At 41.3% G+C, this 24,217-nt stretch overlaps 1 protein-coding gene across 2 annotated transcripts in view; it reads right to left on the bottom strand.

The window, feature by feature from the left end:
• Positions 1–3,280: 3,280 nt before the first annotated feature.
• CFI (complement factor I) overlaps positions 3,281–24,217 on the bottom strand; it is a 43,923-nt gene continuing 22,986 nt past the window's right edge. The window contains exons 8-15 of one of the 2 annotated variants that reach the window (XM_067036482.1): positions 23,206–23,229; positions 23,021–23,041; positions 20,038–20,073; positions 18,098–18,201; positions 17,823–17,926; positions 14,714–14,991; positions 9,517–9,621; positions 3,281–4,932 (exon numbers count right to left, since the gene is read on the bottom strand). In XM_067036482.1, coding sequence (XP_066892583.1) covers positions 4,847–4,932; positions 9,517–9,621; positions 14,714–14,991; positions 17,823–17,926; positions 18,098–18,201; positions 20,038–20,073; positions 23,021–23,041; positions 23,206–23,229 — 758 coding nt within the window. In that variant the 3' untranslated portion in view covers positions 3,281–4,846. Of the gene's footprint in view, positions 4,933–7,770; positions 8,114–9,516; positions 9,622–14,713; positions 14,992–17,822; positions 17,927–18,097; positions 18,202–20,037; positions 20,074–23,020; positions 23,042–23,205; positions 23,230–24,217 lie in introns of those variants that run through there. The other variant, XM_067036481.1, reaches the window with a different exon arrangement.

Here is a 24,217-nt window from a genome sequence, read left to right on the forward strand (position 1 = left end):
ATGCCAAAGATTTTTTTTTTTCTTTAATTTTTGGACAGCGCATTTCAACAGTTGGGAAAAGGAAACAGAATTCTTTTTTCTTTTTTTTTTAAGCTTCCTGGAGCTTTGAGTTTCTCATCTCTAAAGTTTGGATGTTGTACCAGATTACCTCTGAGGTCCCACCTAGCTCCACCAGGGGAACACTTAAACCAGGCTCGGCTCTTTCAGAGAAACTCACTGGTATGGGAATAAGTCTTCAGAAAGAAAAGACAGAATACTGTATAGTAATGTTACCTGGTTCCAGCCCTGTTATAGATGCCCCAAATCTCTCCTTTATACCTTTTCTGTATACATTTACTCCTTGGTGATCTCATCTAATTTCTTTACCCTAAATACAGCCTCAGCTCTGAGGATTCAGGTTTAGTCTTTTTTGTCGCATCTTTCCTTAGGGATTAAATTCTCAAACTCCATTTCCTCTGGCTGATAGAGATCTTCTCTTTTTCTCTCAAACAAATCTCCTTTTCTACTGTGTTCTTCATGGAAATCACTGCCATCTTTCCAGAAAACAAGATTCTAAGTTTTATTTTCACATTCTTTTCATAATCAATCTTTAGATATTTGTTCTGCTGTAATGATTCCAAGATTTACTTTTTCCTCTTAATTCCTGCTGTCAGATACCAGGTTATGGCATTGACCACAGGACCAGCTATGTGATTTGCAGGGCTCAGCGCAAAGTAAAAATGCAAGGCCCCTTGTTCAAAAATTATTAAGAATTTCAAGGTGATAACGGGAGATATGAAAGCAAGTCTGGAACCCTTCTAGGTTCAGGGCCTTGTGCATTGGCACAGGATGCTTGCAGGTGAAGCCAGCCCTGACTGACCATATCACATAACTCCTAGATGACCCACTTTCATCTTTTCTTCCAAATAGCATTTGAGGTTTCTTTAAGGGCACTTTCATCTACTCAGAAAAACCTGTTATCGAGACAGACACTATTGGTTGCAAACCCACAGCTTCCAGGTCTTGCCTGCTAGCAAATGGCTAGTTTGTCTATATATACTTTGACTGTGGATGGATAGGAGCGGAAGTCAGGAAGCCAGTTAGGACATTATAAACTAGCTAAGATATTATTATGGCTTGGCCCAAGGAGGAAGCAGTGGAGGTGTGAAAAGTGGTCACGTTCTAGATGTAACTTCATGGTAGATCCAACAGGATTTACTGATGGATTGAATGTGGTGTAAAGGGAAAGAAGACTCAAGGATAACATTGAGGTTTGGGCTTAAACGGTTGGAAAGATAGAGAGTTCTTACCAGCTAAAATGGGGAGGATTCCAGAAGAAGCAGATTAAAGGGAAAATTTAGAAAATTAATTTCAGACATACCATGTTTGAGAAGCTTACACTGAATTTGTAGTTCAGAAGTGAGATAAGGGCTGGAAATAAACTTGGAAGTTGTCAGCATAGAAATGGCTTTTAAGCCATGGGACTAGATAAGAGCCTCTAAAAAGTAAGCATGTAAAGAAGGGCAGAACAGGGTCTAAGTCATAGTAGGTCATGTGACTAAGCAGCAGCAAAGGAGACTAAGAAGGAACAGCCAAGTACAGCAGGAGAGCGCTACATTCCAGTGTGTCTAAGAAAGGTAGAACCATCACTTCAGAGGGTGTGCAAGAAGGTGAGGACAGGATATTGATCACTGGATTTAATAACATGTAGGTTATTGGTGAACTTCGCAAGACACATGTCCATGGAGTACTGGGGAAAAAACACAATTGTAGTCCAGGAAGAAAAAATAGAAAGAGGAACTAGGGAAAGAAATTATTATGGTCAAAATTATCAAAACAAGTTATGAAAATATAAAATATGCTCTTTTTGTGCTGATTCTTGTCTGAATGATTAAATGCCTTGGAATGGGAATTTCTGGGTGGCTGCAACTAGGCTGTGTTTTTCCTGTTTTTAAAAATTTATTTATTTATTTATTTATTTATTTATTTTTGGCTGTGTTGGGTCTTAGTTGCTGCACGTGGGCTTTCTCTAACTGTGGTGAGCGGGGGCTACTCCTGGTTGTGGTGCGCGGGCTTCTCATTGCAGTGGCTTCTCTTGTCGCGGAGCACGGGCTCTAGGCACGCAGCCTTCAGTAGTTGTGACTTGCGGGCTTTAGAGCGCAGGCTCAGTAGTTGTGGCGCACGGGCTTAGTTGCTCCGCAGCATGTGGAATCTTCCTGGGCCAGGGCTCAAACCCGTGTCCCGTGCATTGGCAGGCAGATTCTTTACCGATATGCCACCAGGGAAGTCCCTAGGCTGTGTTTTTTTTAGAGAGCCTCCCAGTACAGTTATAAGCATGATCAGTCAGATACCCTTCTACAAACCCCTAATGGTCTCTTCACTGGACATGGACATCATGCAACATGATGGTATTAATGAAGTAAGAAAGTAAAATTCATTGGGTTTAATGTAACATATTAACTCAGAATGCTTGGAAACTAGGATATTATGTAATCCTTTGTGTCGTGTGAAATAATGCAAAATCAACAAAATACAAACGATCAAGGGCAGTTTCTGTTTTTAGTCTTTTCCAACGTCTCACTAAATGGCCTCAGCAGTGTTATCATGATGAAAATAAATGCCACAAGGTGAAACAATTCCAGCCATAATGATCAATCTTTACCCAGTGCTAAGGCTGGAAGTTTAGTTTCTAAGAGGCTCAAATTAAGATGAAATAAGTGCTAGGCTCCAGCTTCTGCCTTTAAGAAAGAAAGGAAAAAAAAAAAAAAAAAACCAAACTCAAAAAACAAACAAAAATCCCCCAATGGCTGAATAGCTTTCAAGCTGGGAATGAAGTGAAGGACAAGAAATGGCTGTATCATATCTGTGAACAAGAGCTGGTTCCATGATATGTTGAGGGTAATGGCTCTTTGCTTGGGGAGGTCTACCATCAGACAAATTTCTCTGGACTGTTGTAATAAAATACCATAGACTGGGTGGCTTATAAACAATAGAAGTTTATTTCTGACAGTTCTGGAGGCTGGAAGTTCAAGATCAGGGTGCCAACATGGTGGGGTTCTGGAGAAAGCCCTCTTCAGGGTTGCGACTGCTGTCTTTTCTTTGTGTCCTCACATGGTGGAAGAGGTGTGGGATCTTTGAGGTCTCTTTTATAAGAATACTAGTCTCGTTTGTGATGGTTCCAACCTCATGACCTAGACACCTCCCAAAGACCCCACTTCCTAATACCATCACACTGGGTATTTGGATTTCAACATATAAATTTGGGAGCTTAACCTAAAACAATAAAACACCCAGTTATTTTACCAGCAAGACAGGTTTATTCTGGAGCAGCAAAGAATTACATTTCAAGACCTGCAACTATGGTGAACCACATGCAAGTCCACATGCAAGCAAGGAGAGGAAACTTTTATAAAGGAGAAGGGGAAGTTGGCAGGGGCTGTTATAAACAAAAAGTCCATTGGAGAAAACTAGGAGCTTGAAGTATAGTAGCCTTTCATTGGCTGATATGTGACAGTCTCTCATTGGCTGAGTGGTTGCCAGGCAAGGAGAAAATCTTTTTTCCTTCTGCTGGTAGTAGTAAAGTAGTGGTGTCAATTCCTGCTGGAAAGGCCAGTTCGTCTCTTCCTATTGGGATCTGTACTATTGATTGATATATGGAGTGGCATGTGCATGAGAGCTCGCCCTTCTAGCCTCTCAACTCCCATTTTAGTGAGGTTTCCCTTTGCTAATTTTCACAGGGGATGCAATCATTCAGACCATAACAATCAGGGAGAGAGATTTTCAAGTGACGTTTGTGGTTAGAATGTATGATTACTTGGCACACAAAGAGGAAACACGGGAGAAGATGGAAAGGAACCTGCTTAAGTGATATCGCAGGTTTTAGACCATCAGGATAAATTCAGGTGCGTGGTTTCTCTCGGTAGGGTTTCTGGCTACTTTCAAACCTCTGGTTGATTTTGAGCTTTATATTTCCTACTATTTGTCTTCCCTGGGATCCTATAGATAGCACAGCTTCAAAAGATCCCTAACTAACTAAACCTACTTCTATTCTTTTTTTCCCTTTATTTCTGCAATCAGTGGCAACACCAATAACCCCATTATCAAAGAGAAAACCTGGGAATTATCCCAGACTTCTATCCATCTGCCTAGTGCCCTACCTCTTCTGTCCCCAGATGTCATCTGTTTGACTCCTTAACATATCTAGAATTAGTCCCATTCTTTTTATAAGTGCCCTGCTTTGGTTTCTACATTCATCATTTTTCATTTGGATTACTCCTATAATCTCAACTCTCTTCCCTAACTCATCTCACTCCCTCCAATATATCTTCCTCAATGCCTCCAGCATGAACTTTCCAGAGTGTTTCACTGGTGCCAGATCTTTGGCATGAGGCCCTCCCTGATCTGGCCTTTCCTCCCTCTCCAGCTCCTCAGCTGTGCCCTGGACTCCAGTCATGCTGAATTGCTCTCTGTCCCCTTGATGTTGAGTTTGGCTCCTCAAGCCACAGGGCCTTTGCATTTGCATCTGCCTGGAAAGTTCTTCCATGATTCAGATTAAGCTCACCTCTGGGAACACCTTCTTGGACTCTTAAGGCTGATTTATGATTCTCCTATGAGGTTTCCTTACCGTTGTACCTGGCAAAGTGACGCTTTATAATTTATTTTCCCATCTCCCTCATAAGATGGTGAGTTCTGAGACCAGGGTTAAGTGAGATGATGGCAGAGCTCCACATTTAGTGACCTCTGTTTGTTGATCGCCTTCAGGGAAGACCATGCTAACTCACAGAAGCAGTGATGGCAAAGGGTCAGGCAGTAGCGTCCAATGCCCAGCCTCTGCAGTACAAGCTGTGCATAGATCCTTGGACCCAAGCTAGTGGCATTCGGAATCTCTGATGAGTGGTCCTGCAGTGGTCTTTGTAGCCTCCATCTTTCTGGCTTTTCTGGAGATTCTGTGAACTGCATGATATATTTGAATAAATCTATTTTTTTTTCATTAAACCAATTCTACTGGCTTCTGTCGTGTGCAACCAGGAGCCCTCACACAGACCTCTAAACTGGGAGAACCCAGAAGTCAGGTCATCTCACTTTTGCTGCTCCTGGTCTCTGCCACACAGAGTCACTGTGGAGGGGCTTCCCTGGTGGCGCAGTGGTTGAGAGTCCGCCTGCCGATGCAGGGGACGCGGGTTCGTGCCCCGGTCCGGGAGGATCCCACGTGCCGCGGAGCGGCTGGGCCCGTGAGCCATGGCCGCTGAGCCTGCGTATCCGGAGCCTGCGCTCCGCAACGGGAGAGGCCACGACAGTGAGAGGCCCGCGTACCAGAGTCACTGTGGAGAAGTGGGCTCTTCACACTTCATGCCCCACCGTGATCCACTCTGTTGTGAAGCCTCCAGGTCTCCAGTCATTGTGCAGACTGGTCCTTCAAAGGGCCACGATGCTACTCTCTCCTAAGATCAGCTGAGGGTGCCCATAGGCTGGGTTTCCCCGCTTGCAGCCCTTAGTACTCTTCTGTTTTTGCTCATAAACAGACACCGGCTAAAGTGCCACATGCTCCAGGTTTGCTGGGTCAGGACAAGGTGGTGGTTTTGAAATATGCCACACATTCTTTGACACCCTTCCCATTAAGAGATGGATTATATTTCTTCCCCTTGAACCTGGTCAGGTCTTTGTGATGGAAGTGAGGCTAAATGACTTTCCAGGCTAGGTATAAAAAGCCAGTGCAGGTTCCGCAGGTTTTCCTGGGACACTTGTCAGCTGCTATATAAGAAGTCTGGCAACCCCAAGTCACCATGTTGAGAGCTCATGTGGAAAGACCACATAGATAGAGATGCCTGAGAACCCCAGCTCTTGAGTCTCCCAGTCCAGGCACCAGACACAAGCCATGAGTGAAGAAGCCTTGGAGATGACCCTTGTCCCCACCCCGTCTGATGGCAGCTGCATGAGAGGATGGAAGAACTGTCCAGCCAGCCCAGTTAATCCCCAGATGCAAGAGCAAAATCATAAAGAATTGTTATGTAAATCACTACTTTGGGGTTTTTCTTTCACAGCTATAAGTAACCAAATACTCTCCTGCCTTCAATGACAAAAGGAATTAAAAATGGGCAGCATGGGAGGGGAGGAGGAGTTACTGCTTAATGTTTCAGGAGTTTCAGTTTGGGAAGATAAAAGATTTCTGGAGATGGCTGCATAAAAATGTGAATGTACTTAATGCCACTGAACGGTACAGTTCAAAATGGTTAAAATGGTAAAAAAAAACCCACACATTTTAATGTATATTTTACTAAAATTTTAAAAAGGAAAAAAAATCTGGGCAGTAACTGCTTTTGGAATATATGTAGAAATGGGCATTTGTATTATTAAAACAATTGGGCTGTATCCAGAACTGGACCCCAGGTTTTTTTGCTTTTTTTGTACCTCAGGTTTTTTTTTTTTTGGTGGTACGTGGGCCTCTCACCGCTGTGTCCTCTCCCGTTGCAGAGCACAGGCTCCGGACGCGCAGGCTCAGCGGCCATGGCTCACGGCCCCGCCGCTCCACGGCATGTGGGATCTTCCCAGACTGGGGCACGAACCCGTGTCCCCTGCATCCGCAGGTGGATTCTCAACCACTGCGCCACCAGGGAAGCCCTTACCTCAGGTTTTAAAGGTAATATTTATGTGAAAAATATACCTCTGCCTTCAGGATGATGATAGGTGTGCTTTAAATAATAATAATAATAATAAAAGCAGTGAGCAACTTTTATGAACAAAGTGCTAGGGATGCTGATGAAAGGAAGCCCCAATCTTTCTTCTCCTGTGTCTTACAGTATAGTGGGGCCAGCGGGATGGTGGGGGAAGAGGTAGACAATGAAAGCAGAATATGGTGGGTGATGTCAAGTGCTACAGTGGGATTAAGGCAGGCTCATGTGATAGAGAGAGACTGGGTGCCCACTCTTCGCTGAGGCCATGGGGGATTTACTAAGGAGGGAGGAGGAGGTTTAAGAAGGGGCAGAGTTTGGGGTTGGCCTTCTTTCTTTGAAAATATCCAGACGGAGATGTTAAATGCTCAGGAGATACAGTCTGGAGCTCTAGGAGAGGTCAGGGTTGGAGACAGGGATTTGTGTGCCGCTGGACTGTGGTGTGATTTAAAGCTGGATCTAGATGACACAGAATGAGAGAGGCAACCAGAAGGAAGGGACTGGGAAGGAAGCCGAGACCAGCAGCCGGGGAGGCAGCAGGCCTCAGAGTGTGGCGCCCCGAGGGGCTGACTGCGTACTGCTGCTGCTGTGGGGCTGGCAGGGGGCGCACGTGGCTTCCTGGCTGTGAGGTTTGGCACCAAGGAGGTCAGTGGTTGTGTCGTGGTATCTGTGGGACGTTTGAAGGAAGGGTCAAGGAGAACTTGTGAAACGAGGAACTCAAAGTTTTCAAGAGCTCTGAATACTTAAAGAAGCAGAAAAAGGGGACAAGAGCTGTGAGGTCCGTTATTTCCCTGTGACAGGTATTATGCCAAACATTTTACTTTAGTATGCAGTTTCATTTTCTCGAAATTCCAGTTTCCACGTTAAAAGTGGAAAATGAGACACAAGAAAGATAATAAATTGACCAGGGCCAAGCAAGGAGTAGGTGGTAGGGTTGGGGTTTGAACCAAGCTTATGTGAAGCCAATCCAACCAGCTAAACCTTTAGTACAGTCAATACAGCACTCCTGTATGAAGAGATCATTTAATCACATTTTCTAATAAATATGTATGCTTGACTAGAATATTTATTTGAGAATTGTACAGAATTCCAAAATGGCATAAACTTTGTAGAGACCTTTAAAAAATGTCCAATAAGACTGCCTTTATTTTTTTTTCCTTGAAGAAGTTCTAATTATGCAGTATCATTTCATTTAAAATGTAACTCCTGAGAGAAAAAGAGTAGAAAGCAGAGAGAGAGCACAGTTTTTTATACATTGTGCTGAGAAATAAGAGACCTTCCTACGTGAAGGCTAATCCAGTCAAAATAATTGGCCACTTTTGTGTAAACACCCGGGAACTCTGAATTTCCGCAGTTTTCACCCCAACTCACAACACCCCAAACATAAGTCACATTGTTGGCGTCCTTACAGACTAAGGGGCCTCCAGAGTCCCCTTTACAGGCATCAATAGAACCATCATCTGTACCTGAGAAAGACCAAGGAAAAAGAAAATCACGCATTTACTTCCACTTGTCAAGGCTGCCATGCCGACTTCCTGCCTCTTCCACCAATGCCCGTACTGACACTGACTTTCTTACACTTGCCTAACACGCAATAACACGTGCGCTCCCTTACAGAGCGGGCCCACGGACTTGTAGAGACGCAGGATGGGGAATGCTGTGTCTTCTACTCATTCTGCAAGCTTAGCAAGTGCTCCCCCTGCTTCCTCTACTTTATGGAAGCATATACTATGATGAGATAGCAATCTGAAAGAAGCTTCAAAGGCTGAGTGGGAAAAGAATAGAAGTACCTAGTGATCATCGAGTGCTTAATATGTATTAGTCATTCATTGTTTTAATCCTCACCCCAACCCTATGAGAGAAGTCTCATTATTATCCCTATTTTCAGATGAGACAAGACACAGAGAGGTTAACTAACTTGTCTAAGGTCATACAGCTAATAAGTGGCAGAGCCTGGACTTGAACCCAGGCAGCCAGACCTCAGAGCTTGTCCTCTTAACCGTGCTGTTGCCCCTTGGTAGATTTTGTGCTCTTCTCTCCTTTTGTCCTCTGTGATCCTGAAGTCCATTTTAAGATGGGAGGGCACAGGAAATGGCCTGTTTACTTCCTTCTCACTCTTATGACTTTCTAAGATTTTTAAATCACTGTATCCAAGAAGTCATAGGAGGTCAATAACTCTGCCTTTTTCTATAACCCACTATTTATAAGTGGTTTCAATAAAGTGTCCTAAATGCACTCCCCTGGCTGGTACCCTGCCTTTGGGTCACCAACAAAAGTAGGGACTGCTGTAGTTGTGTTAGGTAGTGGCAGGAGCAGCCCTGTGATCTTAAAGGAGAGAGTGGAAGGTATTGTGGGAAGCATAAAGGGATTTCCGAGGAGGGAGAGTTTACTTCCAACTGGATGCATTTGAAATGAGATCATTTGGATTTTTACTTAGAAGTCTGGGTTTTGATCCCGAATATACCACTTCTTGTCTGTAAGACTTGGGCAACTTATATAACTGCTCTCCATGTCACTTTCCTCATCTATTAAGACCACCAAGGTTGCAGGTGAGGAAACTTGCTCAAGGTCACACATGTAGTAATCGGTAAAGACCGGAATGTAAACCCAGGCAGCCTGGTTCCAGAGGCTGGGCTCTTAATCACCTTGCTAGACTGCTGCATAATGGCTTAAGGAAGATTTTTCCTCTTGGTATTAGATTGTGGAACTTGAGCTGAGGGAAGGGGACTGAAAAAGTTTGATGATGCAACAGACAGAGGCCAAAGGAAAGAGTTGGAGGCCCAGATAAAGGGGGTGACTCAGTGGGGAGGAAAAAACGTGTTTGGTTAGTGCATATAGAGATATCTCTGAGAAGCCACTCAGTGCTTACCTGCACACTCCATTTCTTTTTCAAAGTAGCGATCTGGGTAGAACTTAGAGCAGTTTTCTATTAGGTGAACTTCACCCCACTTAAGTGAATAGACTTTTTGGTTATCTAAACAAAGAGAGAAACCAAATCGACATTTTGAAGTTACAAATGAGAACTCTAAGTAAGTATTTACTTTCATAATTTAGTAAACCATTAGGAACATATAAGAATATATATTTTCTTTAATACATATGTAAACTTTTGAGGATAACTGATTAGCAAACTTAGTCATACAATTGATGGTATCCCCAGTTTCTAGAATTGTCTTTCTAAAAATAGTCAAGGGGGCTTCCCTGGTGGCGCAGGGGTTGAGAGTCCGCCTGCCGATGCAGGGGACGCGGGTTCGTGCCCCAGTCCGGGAAGATCCCACATGCCGCGGAGCGGCTGGGCCCGTGAGCCATGGCCGCTGAGCCTGCGCGTCCGGAGCCTGTGCTCCGCAATGGGAGAGGCCACAACCGTGAGAGGCCCGCGTACCGCAAAAAAATAAATAAATAAAATAAAATAAAATAAATAAAAATAGTCAAGGGGCATTATTGAACATCTGGCCTGGGTACTGTGAGATGAATAGGATAGACTCCTTCCACTCTGATCACTGAGTCCAGTGGCAGGGTTGGGGGATGGTTAGAAATCTGTTATCAGCTTACGTAAATAGCTGCTGTCTTCTTATAGTCCCTTGTTTCCTTGAAAGTGCTCGTTAGAGTGAAAGCAACTTTTTAATATGAATTTAAGATGAAGGAAATACGTATGAAGTTACCAGTATCTATGTGTTTTTGTTTCTGTGAGGAACTCTATCTCCTAAACGATCTGAAAGTGATTGAAAGAGGATTTAGGATTTCCTGTCCTTTTAAGTCACAGATTTGGGACTTGAACTTGGTCCAAGGAAAGAGAAGGACCAGGTGCTGCTTGCTGATTGACAGTCCAGGGAAGATGAGAAAAACCTAAGAATACAGGGTGAGATGTCTCAGGTACAAGGAGTGAATTTTTGCCCTGTCTCTCCTCTTCCTTTCTCCCAGCTTGCAGCAGTTTTTATGTGCTCTAAGAGGTCAGGGGCTAGGCCTGATTCACTCACTGCTGCACCAGCACTCAGCCTCATGCTAGCACAAATCAGTTACTTAATAAATATTTATGTAATGAATGCAGGAACTCAGTAATTCTATTATACACTAAATAGTTTATGCCAAATGACGTGGCTGCTCAGTTAATCTCTAAACTACCTGGGGACAGAGGCCTCTGGCTTATCCTGAGACGACACCGCCACAGACCCTAGCAGTGTATTGAGCACGTAGTAGTTAACTGTAGGACTAATTTTCTTCTCTTCTGGGAAGCAGAGGAAGAAACAAATCCACCAATGTATGTAGCAAATCAGGAAAGAGTTTTTTTCTCCTTCAAGTCCTACTTCAAGTTAGTCTTAAGATGACTATCTTATTCAGGATAACACCTTTTCAAAAATTAGTAATTTATTTTTTCCCCTAACTCAGGATAAGCCTCCAAAAACTGGGAGCTCTTGTAACATGGGAGAGATTTTTAAGACTCGGGAGATTGCTTCCTCCCCTGAACTCTTGTTTTGTATGCTTCTTGAAGCCTCTGTCACGTTCTGCTGTCTGGTGGTGGCATTCACGTGTGATGGCGCCTCTGTACCGTAAGCCCCTCGAGAGCTGGCCTTCGCCGTCCCACTTTCGTAGCCTCAGCACCTCTTGTGTGTTGGCTGGGTCCATATTTTTCATCAGTGAGATCTTAGCACTTTAGCCTTACTATCTTGCACTCACAGAAAGGGCTCAATAAATGTGTTGAATCACATTTGATTAATAAATAAATCAGTGCATAAGAATATATCTACTAGTTTATAGAAAATACATGGAATAGAAGCACATGTTAAATGCCACATCAAGGATACAATCGTCCAAACTCAAGGTGTGGAAATTCTAAAATAAAAATGACCCAGTTCCATTTAAAATAAATGCGTTTTAAATAAAAGGAAGAGGTAACTGTTCTAGATTAAAAGAGATTTAAGAAAAATAGCCACTGAATGCAATGTGTGCACTTTGTTTGGATCCCAATGGAAATAATCTGATTGTAAAAATTTTTTTTTTTTTTTTTTTTTTTTGCGGTATGCGGGCCTCTCACTGTCGCGGCCTCTCCCATTGCGGAGCACAGGCTCCGGACGCGCAGGCCCAGCGGCCATGGCTCACGGGCCCAGCCGCTCCGCGGCATGTGGGATCCTCCCGGACCAGGGCACGAACCCGCGTCCCCTGCACCGGCAGGCGGACCCTCAACCACTGCGCCACCAGGGAAGCCCGTAAAAATTTTTTGTAAATAATTAAGGCACATTCAACACAGCTGGTTATTAGACGATATTACGGAATCATTTTTATTTTGTTGGGTATGAAGGGTGTTGTGGTTTTGTTTTTGTTTTTTAAGTCCTTTCCTGGTAAACATGTATACTGGAGTATTCATGGGTAAAATTACATGATAGCTGGGATTTGATTTGATATGCTGCAGGAAAAAATAAGTGCATGTGGGGGAATATGTTGAAAAGCTCCTGATTTTTCTTTCGGATCCTTTCTCCACCCCCCTTCAATGGTCTGCCCTCTGCCCTGAGAGCCTGAGCTGGAGGGATTGCCTCGATAGGAATGCCTTCACCTCTGGTTTCCAGCTGCTTTCCAGCAGAGGACTCCAGCAGAAGGGAAGGAGGGAAGGAGAGAGGATAGTGAGATTTGGGTTGGCTATAACCTTCAACCCAAGGTCATTACTTCTCTCAAGGTAGCCTGCTTTACCTAAGACTCTTTCTCCTTCTGGTAACTTCTCCTTCACCTTATACCTTCAGATCCAGGAAAGGTCTCAGTTCTGGTACTGTTAGTCCTGGGTTCCTGCATAGCCCTTGTGGTTCCCCAACCTCCCATCTACATCTTTGTTATTAACTCCTCTATGAATAAGCTTTCCTAATTATCCTATTGTGATTGTGATCAATTCAGTGAGCTAAAACAAGAATGGTGGAATGTTGATAACTGTGAAAACTGCAGTGAGGAAAGGTAGGTTTGTTTTACTTTTATCTCTACTTTTGTGAGTACATGTGAATGTACATAATAAAAGTTTTTAAAAAACAGAACATGGAGTTCCCTGGCTGTCCAGTGGTTACGACTCTGCACTGTCATTGCCAAAGGCCGGGGTTCAATCCCTGGTTGGGGAACTAAGATCCCACAAGCCGCAAGGTGCAGCCAAAATAAAATAACATAAAATATTAAAATGTTGATATTAAAAAAACAAACAGCCAAGAGGCACATGAGAAGATGCTCAATATCACTAATTATTAGAGAAATGCAAATTGAAACTACAATGAGGTATCACCTCACACCAGTTAGAATGGCCATCATCAAAGAATCTACAAACAACAAATGCTGGAGAGGGTGTGGAGAAAAGGGAAACTTCTTGCACTGTTGGTGAGAATAAAAATTGGTACAGCCACTATGGAGAACAGTATGGAGACCCCTTAAAAAAAATGAAAAATAGAGCTACCATATGATCCAGCAATCCCACTCCTAGGCATATCTGAAGAAAACCATAATTCGAAAGAATACATGCACTCCAGTGTTCATTGTAGCACTATTTACAATAGCCAGGACATGGAAGCAACCTCAATGTCCATAGACAGAGGAATGGATAAAGAAGATGTGATACATATATACAATGGAATATTCCCCAGCCATAAAAAGAATGAAATAATGTCATTTGCAGCAACATGGGTGGACCTAGAGATTGTCATACTGAGTGAAGTAAGTCAGAAAAAGACAAATATCACATGATATTGCTTATATGTGGAATCTAAAAAAATGCTACAAATGAACCTATTTACAAAACAGAAATTCAGTCACAGATGTAGAAAACAAACTTATGGTTACCAAGGGGAAAGGGGGGGAGGGATAGATAAATCGGGAGATTGGGATTGACATATGACATAGTAGACATATAAAGTCTACTATATATAAAATAGATAACTAACAAGAATCTAATGTATAACACAGAGAATTCTATACAATACTCTGTAATGACCTATATAGGAATAGAATCTTAAAAAAGAGTGGACATATGTATATATATAACTGATTCACTTTGCTGTATGGCAGAAATTCACACATTGTAAATCAACTATACTCCAATAAAAAACTTAATTTAAAAAAAGAACGAATATAAGGACATAGTACTTTCTGGATGAATTAATTACTAATAAAATTTCAGTATTTTGTAAATCTTGGGTATTCAAACATACCACAAATCCAGGTTCATTTACATGCATATTTTATACTTTTCAATATGGCAATTATAAAGAATGTGTTGGAATAGGAGTCTATTAGACTTATGCAGTGAATTTATTTACAAAGAGAGTTTAAGAGGTCAAAAGGAAGCTAAATTTCTAGGCTGACTTCTAGACGAAGGGAAAAGCATTGCCTAAATTAATTCTAATCTATCTCCAATTTAGCATGTCTTGCTAATAATTTGTCCCTAAGGGTCTAAAACTCTTATTCATATGAATTTTCACCTCAAGTCTTCTTAGAAGTTCAAAGAATGAATTCTTTATGTTCTCTTTCTCTTTGTGGGATGAGTAGGTGTGAGGCATGGAGAATAGGGGAGGGCAGCAGAGAGAGCTGAAGGGTTGTGGGATCACTGACTCGGCATATACTATGACTATCCCTTTGAAAACCTTTTTATCTTTCATCCATATCATTCCAACAAATCCAGAAAGTCCATGCTATATGTCCCCTGTCACTCTATTTTTTTCTTGGTGAATGGTTACCCCTCAATGTATATTCTATATCACAGAGTATAGGTATCCTTTGAAACTCTAGGTCAGGATCAATTACATAATTTGCAGAACCAAGTGAAAATTGAAAATGTGAGGTAGGGCCCCTGCAAAAATTATTAAGAATTTCTTGATGGTGACAATAGAGCAGTACACCAAGCACAAGGCTCTTCTGTGCCCAGAGCCCAGGGTGCTGGGCAACCACACAGGTTCCATGCCCATAAGCTGGCCTTGGCTGGACACTCACTTTTCTAGATTTGATGCAATGTTTCTCTCTGAACACTAGGCGATTAGCTCTTATTCACTTCTATTCCTATTCATTTTTCAGCCCCTGGATTCTGATTAACGAACTGTAAAACATACCTTTATCTCGACCCCAGCCAGAAATGATGCATTTATCATTAGGTTGAAATAGATAGGGAGACCAGGGGACACAGGCAGGGATGGAATGAGGCAACACACATTCTTTTCCGCTTGGGTGTTTTTTCATTTCAATCAAAGCTATGTCATTTTGGTAGGTGGCTCCATTGTACTTATCGTGGATAATAATTTGCTTTACCCACTGAACAGCTATCTGAGAGTCAGGATTTAAGAAGTCTGTAAATGATGTCCATATTTGGTAACGATGAATTTTGCTGACTCTGTAACAGAAAGGAAAAGGGAAATAAATATATTGAGGAAAAAAAAACAACTATAATTTGGACTTCCGATGCTTCATCTTTAAATTCTCCCTTTTTAAGGAAGTTTTTCATTTTCCCGGATTTTTTTTTTAAATCTTTGCTGTCATGAAGCAGTGCAATTAAATTTTCTCAGGACAGAATTAAAGTCCGTGGGTAAATGAAGAGAGGAATAGTTCATCTAACTGCTCAATATTAGGGACATAAAGATCTTACTAACTACCAGATATGCCAGAAGTAGAATGAGTTGGCTGCCTCTGAAGTAAGAGCACCGGCACTGAAGGTGTTTAAGCAGATACCAGAGAGCATCTGGCAAGAAATGTGCTTGAGGAAATAGGGAGTCAGAGCACAGAACCCCAGAGGTTCCCAGGGTGAAGACAACAGCAGTCATCATTCTGACCTTTAAAACTGACTTCATCCTAACTTTGCATTGTATTTATTTGCTCACAAGCCTTTCTTCCTGTTTGTGCTACCTGAAGTCAAAGATAGGGTCTTATCATCTATAGATAGATGCCTGTGTTGAGTATTATACCTGGAACACAGCAGCTGTTTTAGAATTTGGTTGAAATGGTGAATGGGCTAAATATTGCCTGTCCCGATGCCTCACTCTATTTTCATATCAATTTTCACCTTGTGGTTTCCAGCAAATTGGGTGTCTACCATCACTTTCTCAGGGAATCACCTTACAGTTAAACAGTGATGTCCTAGGAACTAATGAGTGTTCAGGATGCTTTTATTTAAACTTAGAGATCCAAGAATGCTGTGTTTCATATTACTTTTGGTGTTTTTCAGGATCAGATGTCCTGAATATTGTTCAACGTTTAACTGTTAATCCATTCAATTTACTTAACAAATATTTAGTGTGTACCTACTATTACCAGGCACTGTGTTAGCCACTGGGATGCAGAAATGAGCAAATCAGAAATAGTTCCTGCCTTCATGGAACTCAGGGTCTAGGAAAGGATGCAGCATTAAATGGATAATCACACCAGTGAAGATATGTATTCTACTGTAAAAAGTGAGGGAACTCACAGCATGTGGGTTCTGAGAACATATCAGGAGGGCTTAGACTTTAGGGAGTGGGGGAAGGTTCCCTGAGGAAGTGAGGATTGAGCTGAGATCTGAATAACGAGTAGCACTAACTAGGGAAACAAGGTAGGAAAGATGCTTTCAGGCATGGGAAACCATATGTGAAGGTCTCTTTGCAGCAGGGAGCAAGGTACACTTGAATAATGGAAAGAAGGCCAGAGCAGGTGGAATAGGGGCAAGAAGTGACACTGTGGGGCAAGACAAGATCGGCAAAGGTAAATAGGGGTCACATCACTTGGGGCCTGATGAGCTGTGTTAAACATTTGTTTAGTTTTTTATCCCAAGAGGAATGCAAAGCCGTCGAATTTTAAGTGGGAAGTGGTCAAAAACAGATATGGAGCTACTCTTGCTGCACAGTAGGCAATGGATAGATGGGGGCAGTGCTGGGCAAAATGATTGTGGGTAAGCCAATTCAGAATCGGTTGGTATAATCCAGGAGAGAGGTGGGAGCAGGGTAATAGTGGAGATGGAAAGAAGTTTAGAGAATTAAATAATTGGAAATTAAAGATGCCATCTGGAGTCGGTGATATACTGGCTGAGCTATGGTAGGGTTGAGGGAGTGAAGTGTGAAGATTTTTAGATTTCTGCCCCGTGTAGCTAGATGAATGGTGCTGTCATTTGCTGAGATAGGGAACACTGGGTCAGGACCATATCTGGGGGAAGGGGCATACCATGAGCTCCGTCTTAGACCTTTTGAATTTGATTTACTTCTGATAGAGCCAAGATAGTCAGTGTACTGTAGGGTCAGGGTTGGAGAAGAGGTCTAGGCTGGAAATATCGTTGCATCAGCATATGGTGGTATTTTAAAGTACAGATAACTTTAGGAAGAAGAAGTAAGAAGAGGAGAGGAAGCCAGGATACACCTTGAGGAACTCAGGTATTTCACGTAAGCAACAATGCTTAGTCACTGGAGGAGGAAGCTGCAAAGAAGGCAGAGAAGGTATGACCAGAGAGGTAGGTAGAAAACCAGGAGAGTGTTGTGTAACAGAAGCCAAGAGAAAAGGGTCATTCAGAAGGAAGAAATTAGAGGTGGTGCATAGCTCCAATCCATGAGGATTTTTATGGGTGTCATTCAACAGATTTCCTATCTCTCTCAACTTCGGGTCACCTGCAGATTTTCTAAGCAGGCCTTCATCTAAGTTACTGTCAGATACGTTGAACTTGATTTTACCCTGGCTCTGCAACTGACTTGTAGTGTTGCTTTAGCCAAGTTATGTAACTTCTAGTCTCAGTCTGCTTATCTAGAAAATGGGAGGAATAATATTTACCTCTTAGGACCGTTAAGCATACTAAAACTAAATAACATATATGAAAGTGCTGGACACAGTATCTGGTCTGTAAGAGGTGCTCAATAAATGGTGTTTCATTCATTCTAAAGGTCATAACTGAGGGCAGAATTCTGAACCTGTTCTCCAAGCTGACCTTGATCCATGCAAATGAGCCAAATGAAATAATTTGGTACCTACAGGTTTGATCTGCCCTTGCCAGCTGGGATCAACAGTTTGGTGTGAGGAGAACACAGTGGGTTCTGGGGAGTTGGCCTCTGGGATCCCGGTCATGAATAACAGAGGGCGTTTAGCAGATAATAGAGTGGAACTTGTCAATGATTTTTCCTATATATGTTTTTATTTATCACCTGCCACAATCTCTATTACCTAACTTCATTGTTTCAGGAAATCCAACATCTACTGGAGATATTTTTTTACCTGACACAATGTGCAGCAGTCAGAATCCAACAGCCACCGATATAAATTCCTCCACAGTTGATTTTCTCACCTTCCTTAATTGCCACCTGCCACGGGAAGTCTCCCTGTAAAGACATTTGTGTGGTCACCTCCATCCTCCCAGACAGGTGGCTCGAAGATATTTCCGTTGCAAGACTCTCAGTCTCTTGGAATTACCACATTCCACCCCCACCTTTATGTTTTCAAACTTGGGCTGCTCCTGGGAAGTGACATTATAACTTTTTGTGCGGGTTTACCACTTTTGCTGGCTTTCCTCCTACGACTCGTTTCCTTCGAATGTGCGGGCCGTTTTTAACTCCGCAGGACAGTTTAGGGAAAAACGATTTTATCCATTTTCTTTCTTTAAGAAAGGAAGAGATTGTATCATTATGATTTTGAAACCATTACCTTCTGGGCAAACTTCTTGATTATCTATGCCATAAAAACAGCAGAGTCACAACTAATAGGAAACAGGCCAGATTCATTAGTAAATTATTTTGGCTGCTAAACTGTGCTATTCACCTTGCTTAAAAATTCTGGCTTAATATTAAAATTGGCTTGATTCTCTGAAGTTCTGCCCAAGGTGGACCAGTGGCTGAAAGAGGCTGCCTGAGGGGTTAAACATTTACCAGCCTCTGGAAGATAAGAGAAGCCACATGCCCAGGCATTGCTACCATGACAGTTCAGGACGGGGGTCACATGCAGAACTCCAGCTTCTTACTTTCATAGTTTTTACTTTTTAGAGGCTGTTTATATTGGGACTCTTTCCAATAATATTAACATTAATGATGTTAAAGTTGAGTACTTTCTGTCAGGCTCCATGTTAAGTACTTTGTATATAGTTTATATCACTTAATCATCATATTAACCCTGAGAGGTAATGTGCCAGGAACCCCTGGACAATCCAGGATCAGTGGGCTGGGAGGGGGGTTGTGTTTGTAGCCGCTTGACCTGTGATGATATTTCCTTCCTCTGTGAGCACTCAGACAAGGCACGTTTGTCACTGGGAGACATGGTAGAGCAAGGCTTAAGACATGAATTTGCAAGAGAATTCATGACAAAGGAAGAAAGTAAAAGTATAAGATGCTCTTCTTATTCTCTCGCTCTATTTTATCATGTCACAAAAATTTCTGCAATCCCAAATGAGAAAGGAAAATTAATATCACTCTCAATTACTTTGAACATATAAGAAGGAGGTAGGTCCTCAAGGGAGAGAAGTTGGGAACAAATGTGGATAAAAGATTTTGGAGGGAGTCCCATTCATCCTAAGAACTGTGTTGGGGGAAGAGTGTGATGATAAATTTTAAATTTCTGCTTGGACCTTTGAAAGAAGAGGGACCCCATCATTTGAGGACTATGAAACCAGCTTGGGTAGTATCTGAAAATTAATGTTACCTTGAGTAGAAAATAAAGGGCCTTTGCTGGAAATCCCTCTAACTGGTATCTGTAGCGTTGAGATCTAAATCTTTCACTCATTGCCTGATTTTAAAAAAATTGTTGATAGTTTTGGGGCCTGGCAATTGGAAGGCAGTCTTACATGAACTTCAGTTTTCAAACCTCCTAAAATAGGGAGATACTTCATTCCTAATTTGCATTTGAGCTTGTTACTCACCTAAGGTCACACAACTAACAGATAACTGAGTCAGGATTTAATACAAGTCAGTCTGACTCAAAAGCTCTTATCAATTACTGTCTTCCCAGAAACTTAATACTTTAATTAAATTTGGCCCTCAGTGCAGAATTGGCCAAGATACAGATCTTCACAGACCTCCTGTTATCATGGTTTAAAATATTGCAAAAGAGCAGGTTCATTCAATTAACATCTATTATTTTTCTATTTCAAAATGTATGTCCTGGGTCACACTTGAAATCAGGTTGTTTTTGACAAAACTGACCTAACAAATCTCATAACAAATAGAAAAATCTTTTGTAGGACTAGAGTGTTGTTTTCATTTCAAAACTAGCCATATGAATTAACCCATTTTAAAAGCAGTTCTCAAGAAGCATTTATGCTTGTTTTTCTTAAAAATGATAAGGAAAGCAGTAATGTTATTTTTTTCTATTTAAGTTGATATCAAAGGTAATTGTTGCTTGAATCAATTATATTGCATATATGCATACATACACAAATGCAAATAACATTAAAATGCAAATTTAACCAGTGAAGCACCAGTGAAAAAGAATAATGCTAACTTACCTGCATCCATATCAGCAGTCAACATTTCTGTTTCTTCTATAATCAAACAAAAGTTCCAATGTTTAATATTGTGTTTATAGTAAGAATTAAATCATTAAAATCATTTAAACTTTGATAATAATTATCTGTCTAAACCTTGTCCTACCTTTAAAAAGGACACTACAAAATCTTATTTCCTTTCTATAGCTAGGTAATTGTGAAGGCTCAAGATGAACTATGAAAGAAAATTTTCAGGCACAAACTAGAGGTGTCTGTGGGCACAAGTGAATGGTTAGACTCATGGTGCTGCAGAGTTCTGCATTTAGAGCAGGCGAAATGCCCGGTTCAGAGAAGAAAAGCATCTCTTTCAACTCTGCGTTTGCAAGGTCTTTTTATTTTTTAAAAAATTAATTAATTAATTTCTTTTTTTGGGCTGTGTTGGGTCTTCGTTTCTGTGTGAGGGCTTTCTCTAGTCGCGGTGAGCAGGGGCCACTCTTCATCGTGGTGCGCGGGCCTCTCACTATTGCGGCCTCTCTTGTTGCGGAGCACAGGCTCCAGATGCGCAGGCTCAGTAGTTGTGGCTCACGGGCCCAGTTGCTCCGCGGCATGTGGGATCTTCCCAGACCAGGGCTCGAACCCATGTCCCCTGCATTGGCAGGCAGATTCTCAAAGACTGCATCACCAGGGAAGCCCTGCAAGGTCTTTATATAAGGTAGGGAGCAGTTATAGACACTGACCGAAATAGTCCTGAGCTGACATTAAAAAGGGTCTTCTCATTTTGTATATATAATAAGGCACCTCTTAACAGGGGTCATGCAATGTTTAATTGGTTTCAGTATTAGGCATAATTATTATTAGTCATCTGGGATGCAGAAGTCGAAAGTTAAACAAAAAGAAAAACAGAAACACATTCTTTCTTCTTCCTTTTTTACTCTTAGACCTTTGCTTGAAGTTATATGGGATGATTCCATCTTCACTCTGCTGTCCTAGAACATTTCAGTCATGGACAGGATCATCAGTTCTTTGACCTGAGGATTCAAAGGTGAATTCCCGCAACATGTTGTTTTGTCTTGGATGAGGTTGCAGCCCAGAGGGGCAATGTTACTTTGCTGCAGCAATCCTGTGTTTTATCACTGGATTTCCCAACTTCTTTTTGGGAGAGAGATACATGTATCTGTTATGCTACACATCTAGGTTATTTTCTGCTCAGAGCTTTCACAAAAGGAGCAACGTGAACCAAAGAGAAGACTTCATATTAAATGCTTAACAAAGGAAGATGGGGAAAGTCCAGCGTAGCTGAGATATACTGGATACTAGAAGACCAGCATAAAACTCCAAAAGCACAGACTCTAAGAAAAACAGTCAATGACTTCGATTAAATAAAGATTTAAACATTTAAAGATTAAATTTAATCTTTAATCTTGGCTAAAGTTAATAGATGGGTGACAGAATGGAAGAAGGTATTTGCATGTCTAAAACTGAAAATGGATTAATATCTAGAATGCAACAAGAAAGAAGACTGAAGCCCCAATATGAAATGAGGCAAAAGATGTGAACTGGATAAAGGACAGAAGAAAGAAAAGGAAGAGGAAACTTAAAAAGCTTGTATGCATATGAAGAGAACCCCAAATCATTGGTTACGACAAAAATTCAAATTAATAAACAATGCCATATCACTTGAGACTATGAGACTAGCAAAATTAGAAAGCTGCATAGTACTAAATGTTAGTGGGTTTGAGGCAAGCCCTTGGGTGTTGTCGGTGGAGGTGAGGACCACTCAGCCAGAGAACGAGCAGGCACTAGTTTGTCAGATTCAGTAGAGGCATACCCCGACACCCAACAATTCTTGGCCCAGCTAGATGTCTCAAAGAAATCCTCCCACACATCCTTAAGGAGAGGATATTCATTGCACTGTGAGTGCGGGCTGAGAGTCCATTACTGAGAAGGTAGAGAGTCACTTGTGAAAGATGAACACCACAGTGTTTTATCATGTGGCAGGGAGAAGCAACAGATGAGATGGGAACATCGCAACCCGGACAGATCTTAAAAACGTAACGCTTTGTGAAAAGATAAAAAGGAAATATAAGATCTAGAACACAATACTATGTGAATTACAAATGTATGCTCACAAGATAACAGTACACACTGGATAAGAATATATACAAACAAAAAGACATACACATTAAATCACATTAAAATGGTTGCTTACGGGGAATGGGAGTAAGGTATAGGAATAAAGGAGAATAAAGAAAGCGAGAGAAGGGGCTGGCCTGGACAGAGATGATCATGTGCAATGAGCTAAGGAATATCATTAAGTCATCTCTTTGCCCCTGAGGTCTGAAACTAGGAAGGAAGGAAGGACAAGAAGGAGGGAAGGTGAACAGGAATAAAGAAGAGGAAACAACCAAACCAAACCAAACCAAAACAAAAAGGACAGCAGCCTTGGAGGGCAAAATGACAAGACGGAGGGAATACAAAGAAATAGTTGAAACTGCCATTTAGAACAGGGCTGATCTTGAGCATATAAAAGTCACTCAGGAACCCTAAGGAGGATCGTAAACTTTTAGTAGTCATTTTATATGAATAATGAAGAAAGGGAAGACCCCAAAGAGCTGGAAGATTTCGGGATATCTGTTACAAAAGCAAATAAGAAAATACTGTCATAAAAAGATGTTATCTTTTCTCTGGTGACAATTTCTTCAGGAGCTGCCTTGGTTTGGGGGAAAAAGCAAAGGAAGAGAAGGGTATTTGGCAGAAGTGAAATGTGCAGGGAATGCGCCTTGGGTGGTTTTTGGCTAGCAGGCTGTGAACGGGGGAGTGTGAGAATGAAAGTTTACCACACTGCGGGGTGTGGGGGGGGGGAAGGCCACTGTGCCTAAACAAATGTTAAAACTGGTTATGTCATCCTCAGTTAATAGTTACCTTAAAATATAAGATAATAGCAGTGCTTGCTTGTATTTTGTTTCACTTCGGCAATATCCCGAGAATTTAATAAATTTTTTACCTTGAGCCATATGTAAAGCGCCTGAAAAAGAACAAAACCAGAAAACTTACCACAGCAAAGGATAATTTTTATTTGGAAAAAAAATGCATACCATTTCAAGCTAGAACACCTTATTCTTCTTCTCAATTTTGTAATATAAATTTACAAAATTTATTTATTTAAATCTATTGTAAAAAGAGATTTACCTTTAATTTCAGGATGTCCGGTTCCTAAAAACAAAACAAAAAACTCACTAAAGCAGAGATCATTTTCACTTGAATTAAATATACACTAATCATTAATATTTCAGTAATAGTATAACAACTTTAATATTTACAAAAAGATGAAAGGGAACCACAGTATGCCATTTTTTGTGGGCACAAACAAATACTTTGATTTTTAATACTGCCTAACAAATGTTTTGTCCTACATTTAAACGCACACCAGTTTCGCCACAGCAAGGAAATCATTTTAACTTGAGTCTTAAAAAGAGATTTGTATTTTAGATATATTTGAATACATACCCAACAGCAGACTTATTATATAGTTAAACAAAATTTATTTACTCTTTTTAACTTATATTAATAAAAAGTGGGTTTATAAAGGATAAATGAAATTAAGGTATACTCCAAACCTCCCTTGGTTTAGTAATTCTGATCTGTTCCCTGAAAGGAGAGATCAATGAATATATTAATATATTTATTTCACATCTCTGCTCTCACTTGCTCTTTCTCAGAGAGGGAAAAATCAGAATCATTACTGAAATACAAAGCGGAGCTCACTCTAAAGATGGATACAGTGAAGTAACAATGACAGTTGACAAAATGTATTTTTGATATGGATTCAAGAAATTAATACTAAAAGTAAGCTTTATGTTGTAGTTATTCCCTTGCAGTAGGATTCTTTTTTTTTTTTCTGATAAACTAATGAATTCTGAGGAGGAGGAGAGGGAGGGAGAGGGGAAGAAGAGGAGGAGGTGGAGAGGAAACCCAAAATATTATTATACTGCAGCAGTGAAATCAAACTGTAGAGCTTCAGAGAGAGACAAATACTGTATGGTTTCACTTACATATGGCATCTAAAAAATCCAAACTCATAGAAAAAGAGGTCAGATTTGTGGCTACCAGAGGCAGGGGTTGGGGGCTAGGGGATTGGGTGAAGGTGGGGAACTGGGTGAAGGTGGTCATAAGGTACAAACTTGCAGTTGTAAGGTAAATA

Source organism: Kogia breviceps, chromosome 6 (assembly GCF_026419965.1).
Source record: "Kogia breviceps isolate mKogBre1 chromosome 6, mKogBre1 haplotype 1, whole genome shotgun sequence".
NCBI lineage: Eukaryota > Metazoa > Chordata > Mammalia > Artiodactyla > Physeteridae > Kogia > Kogia breviceps.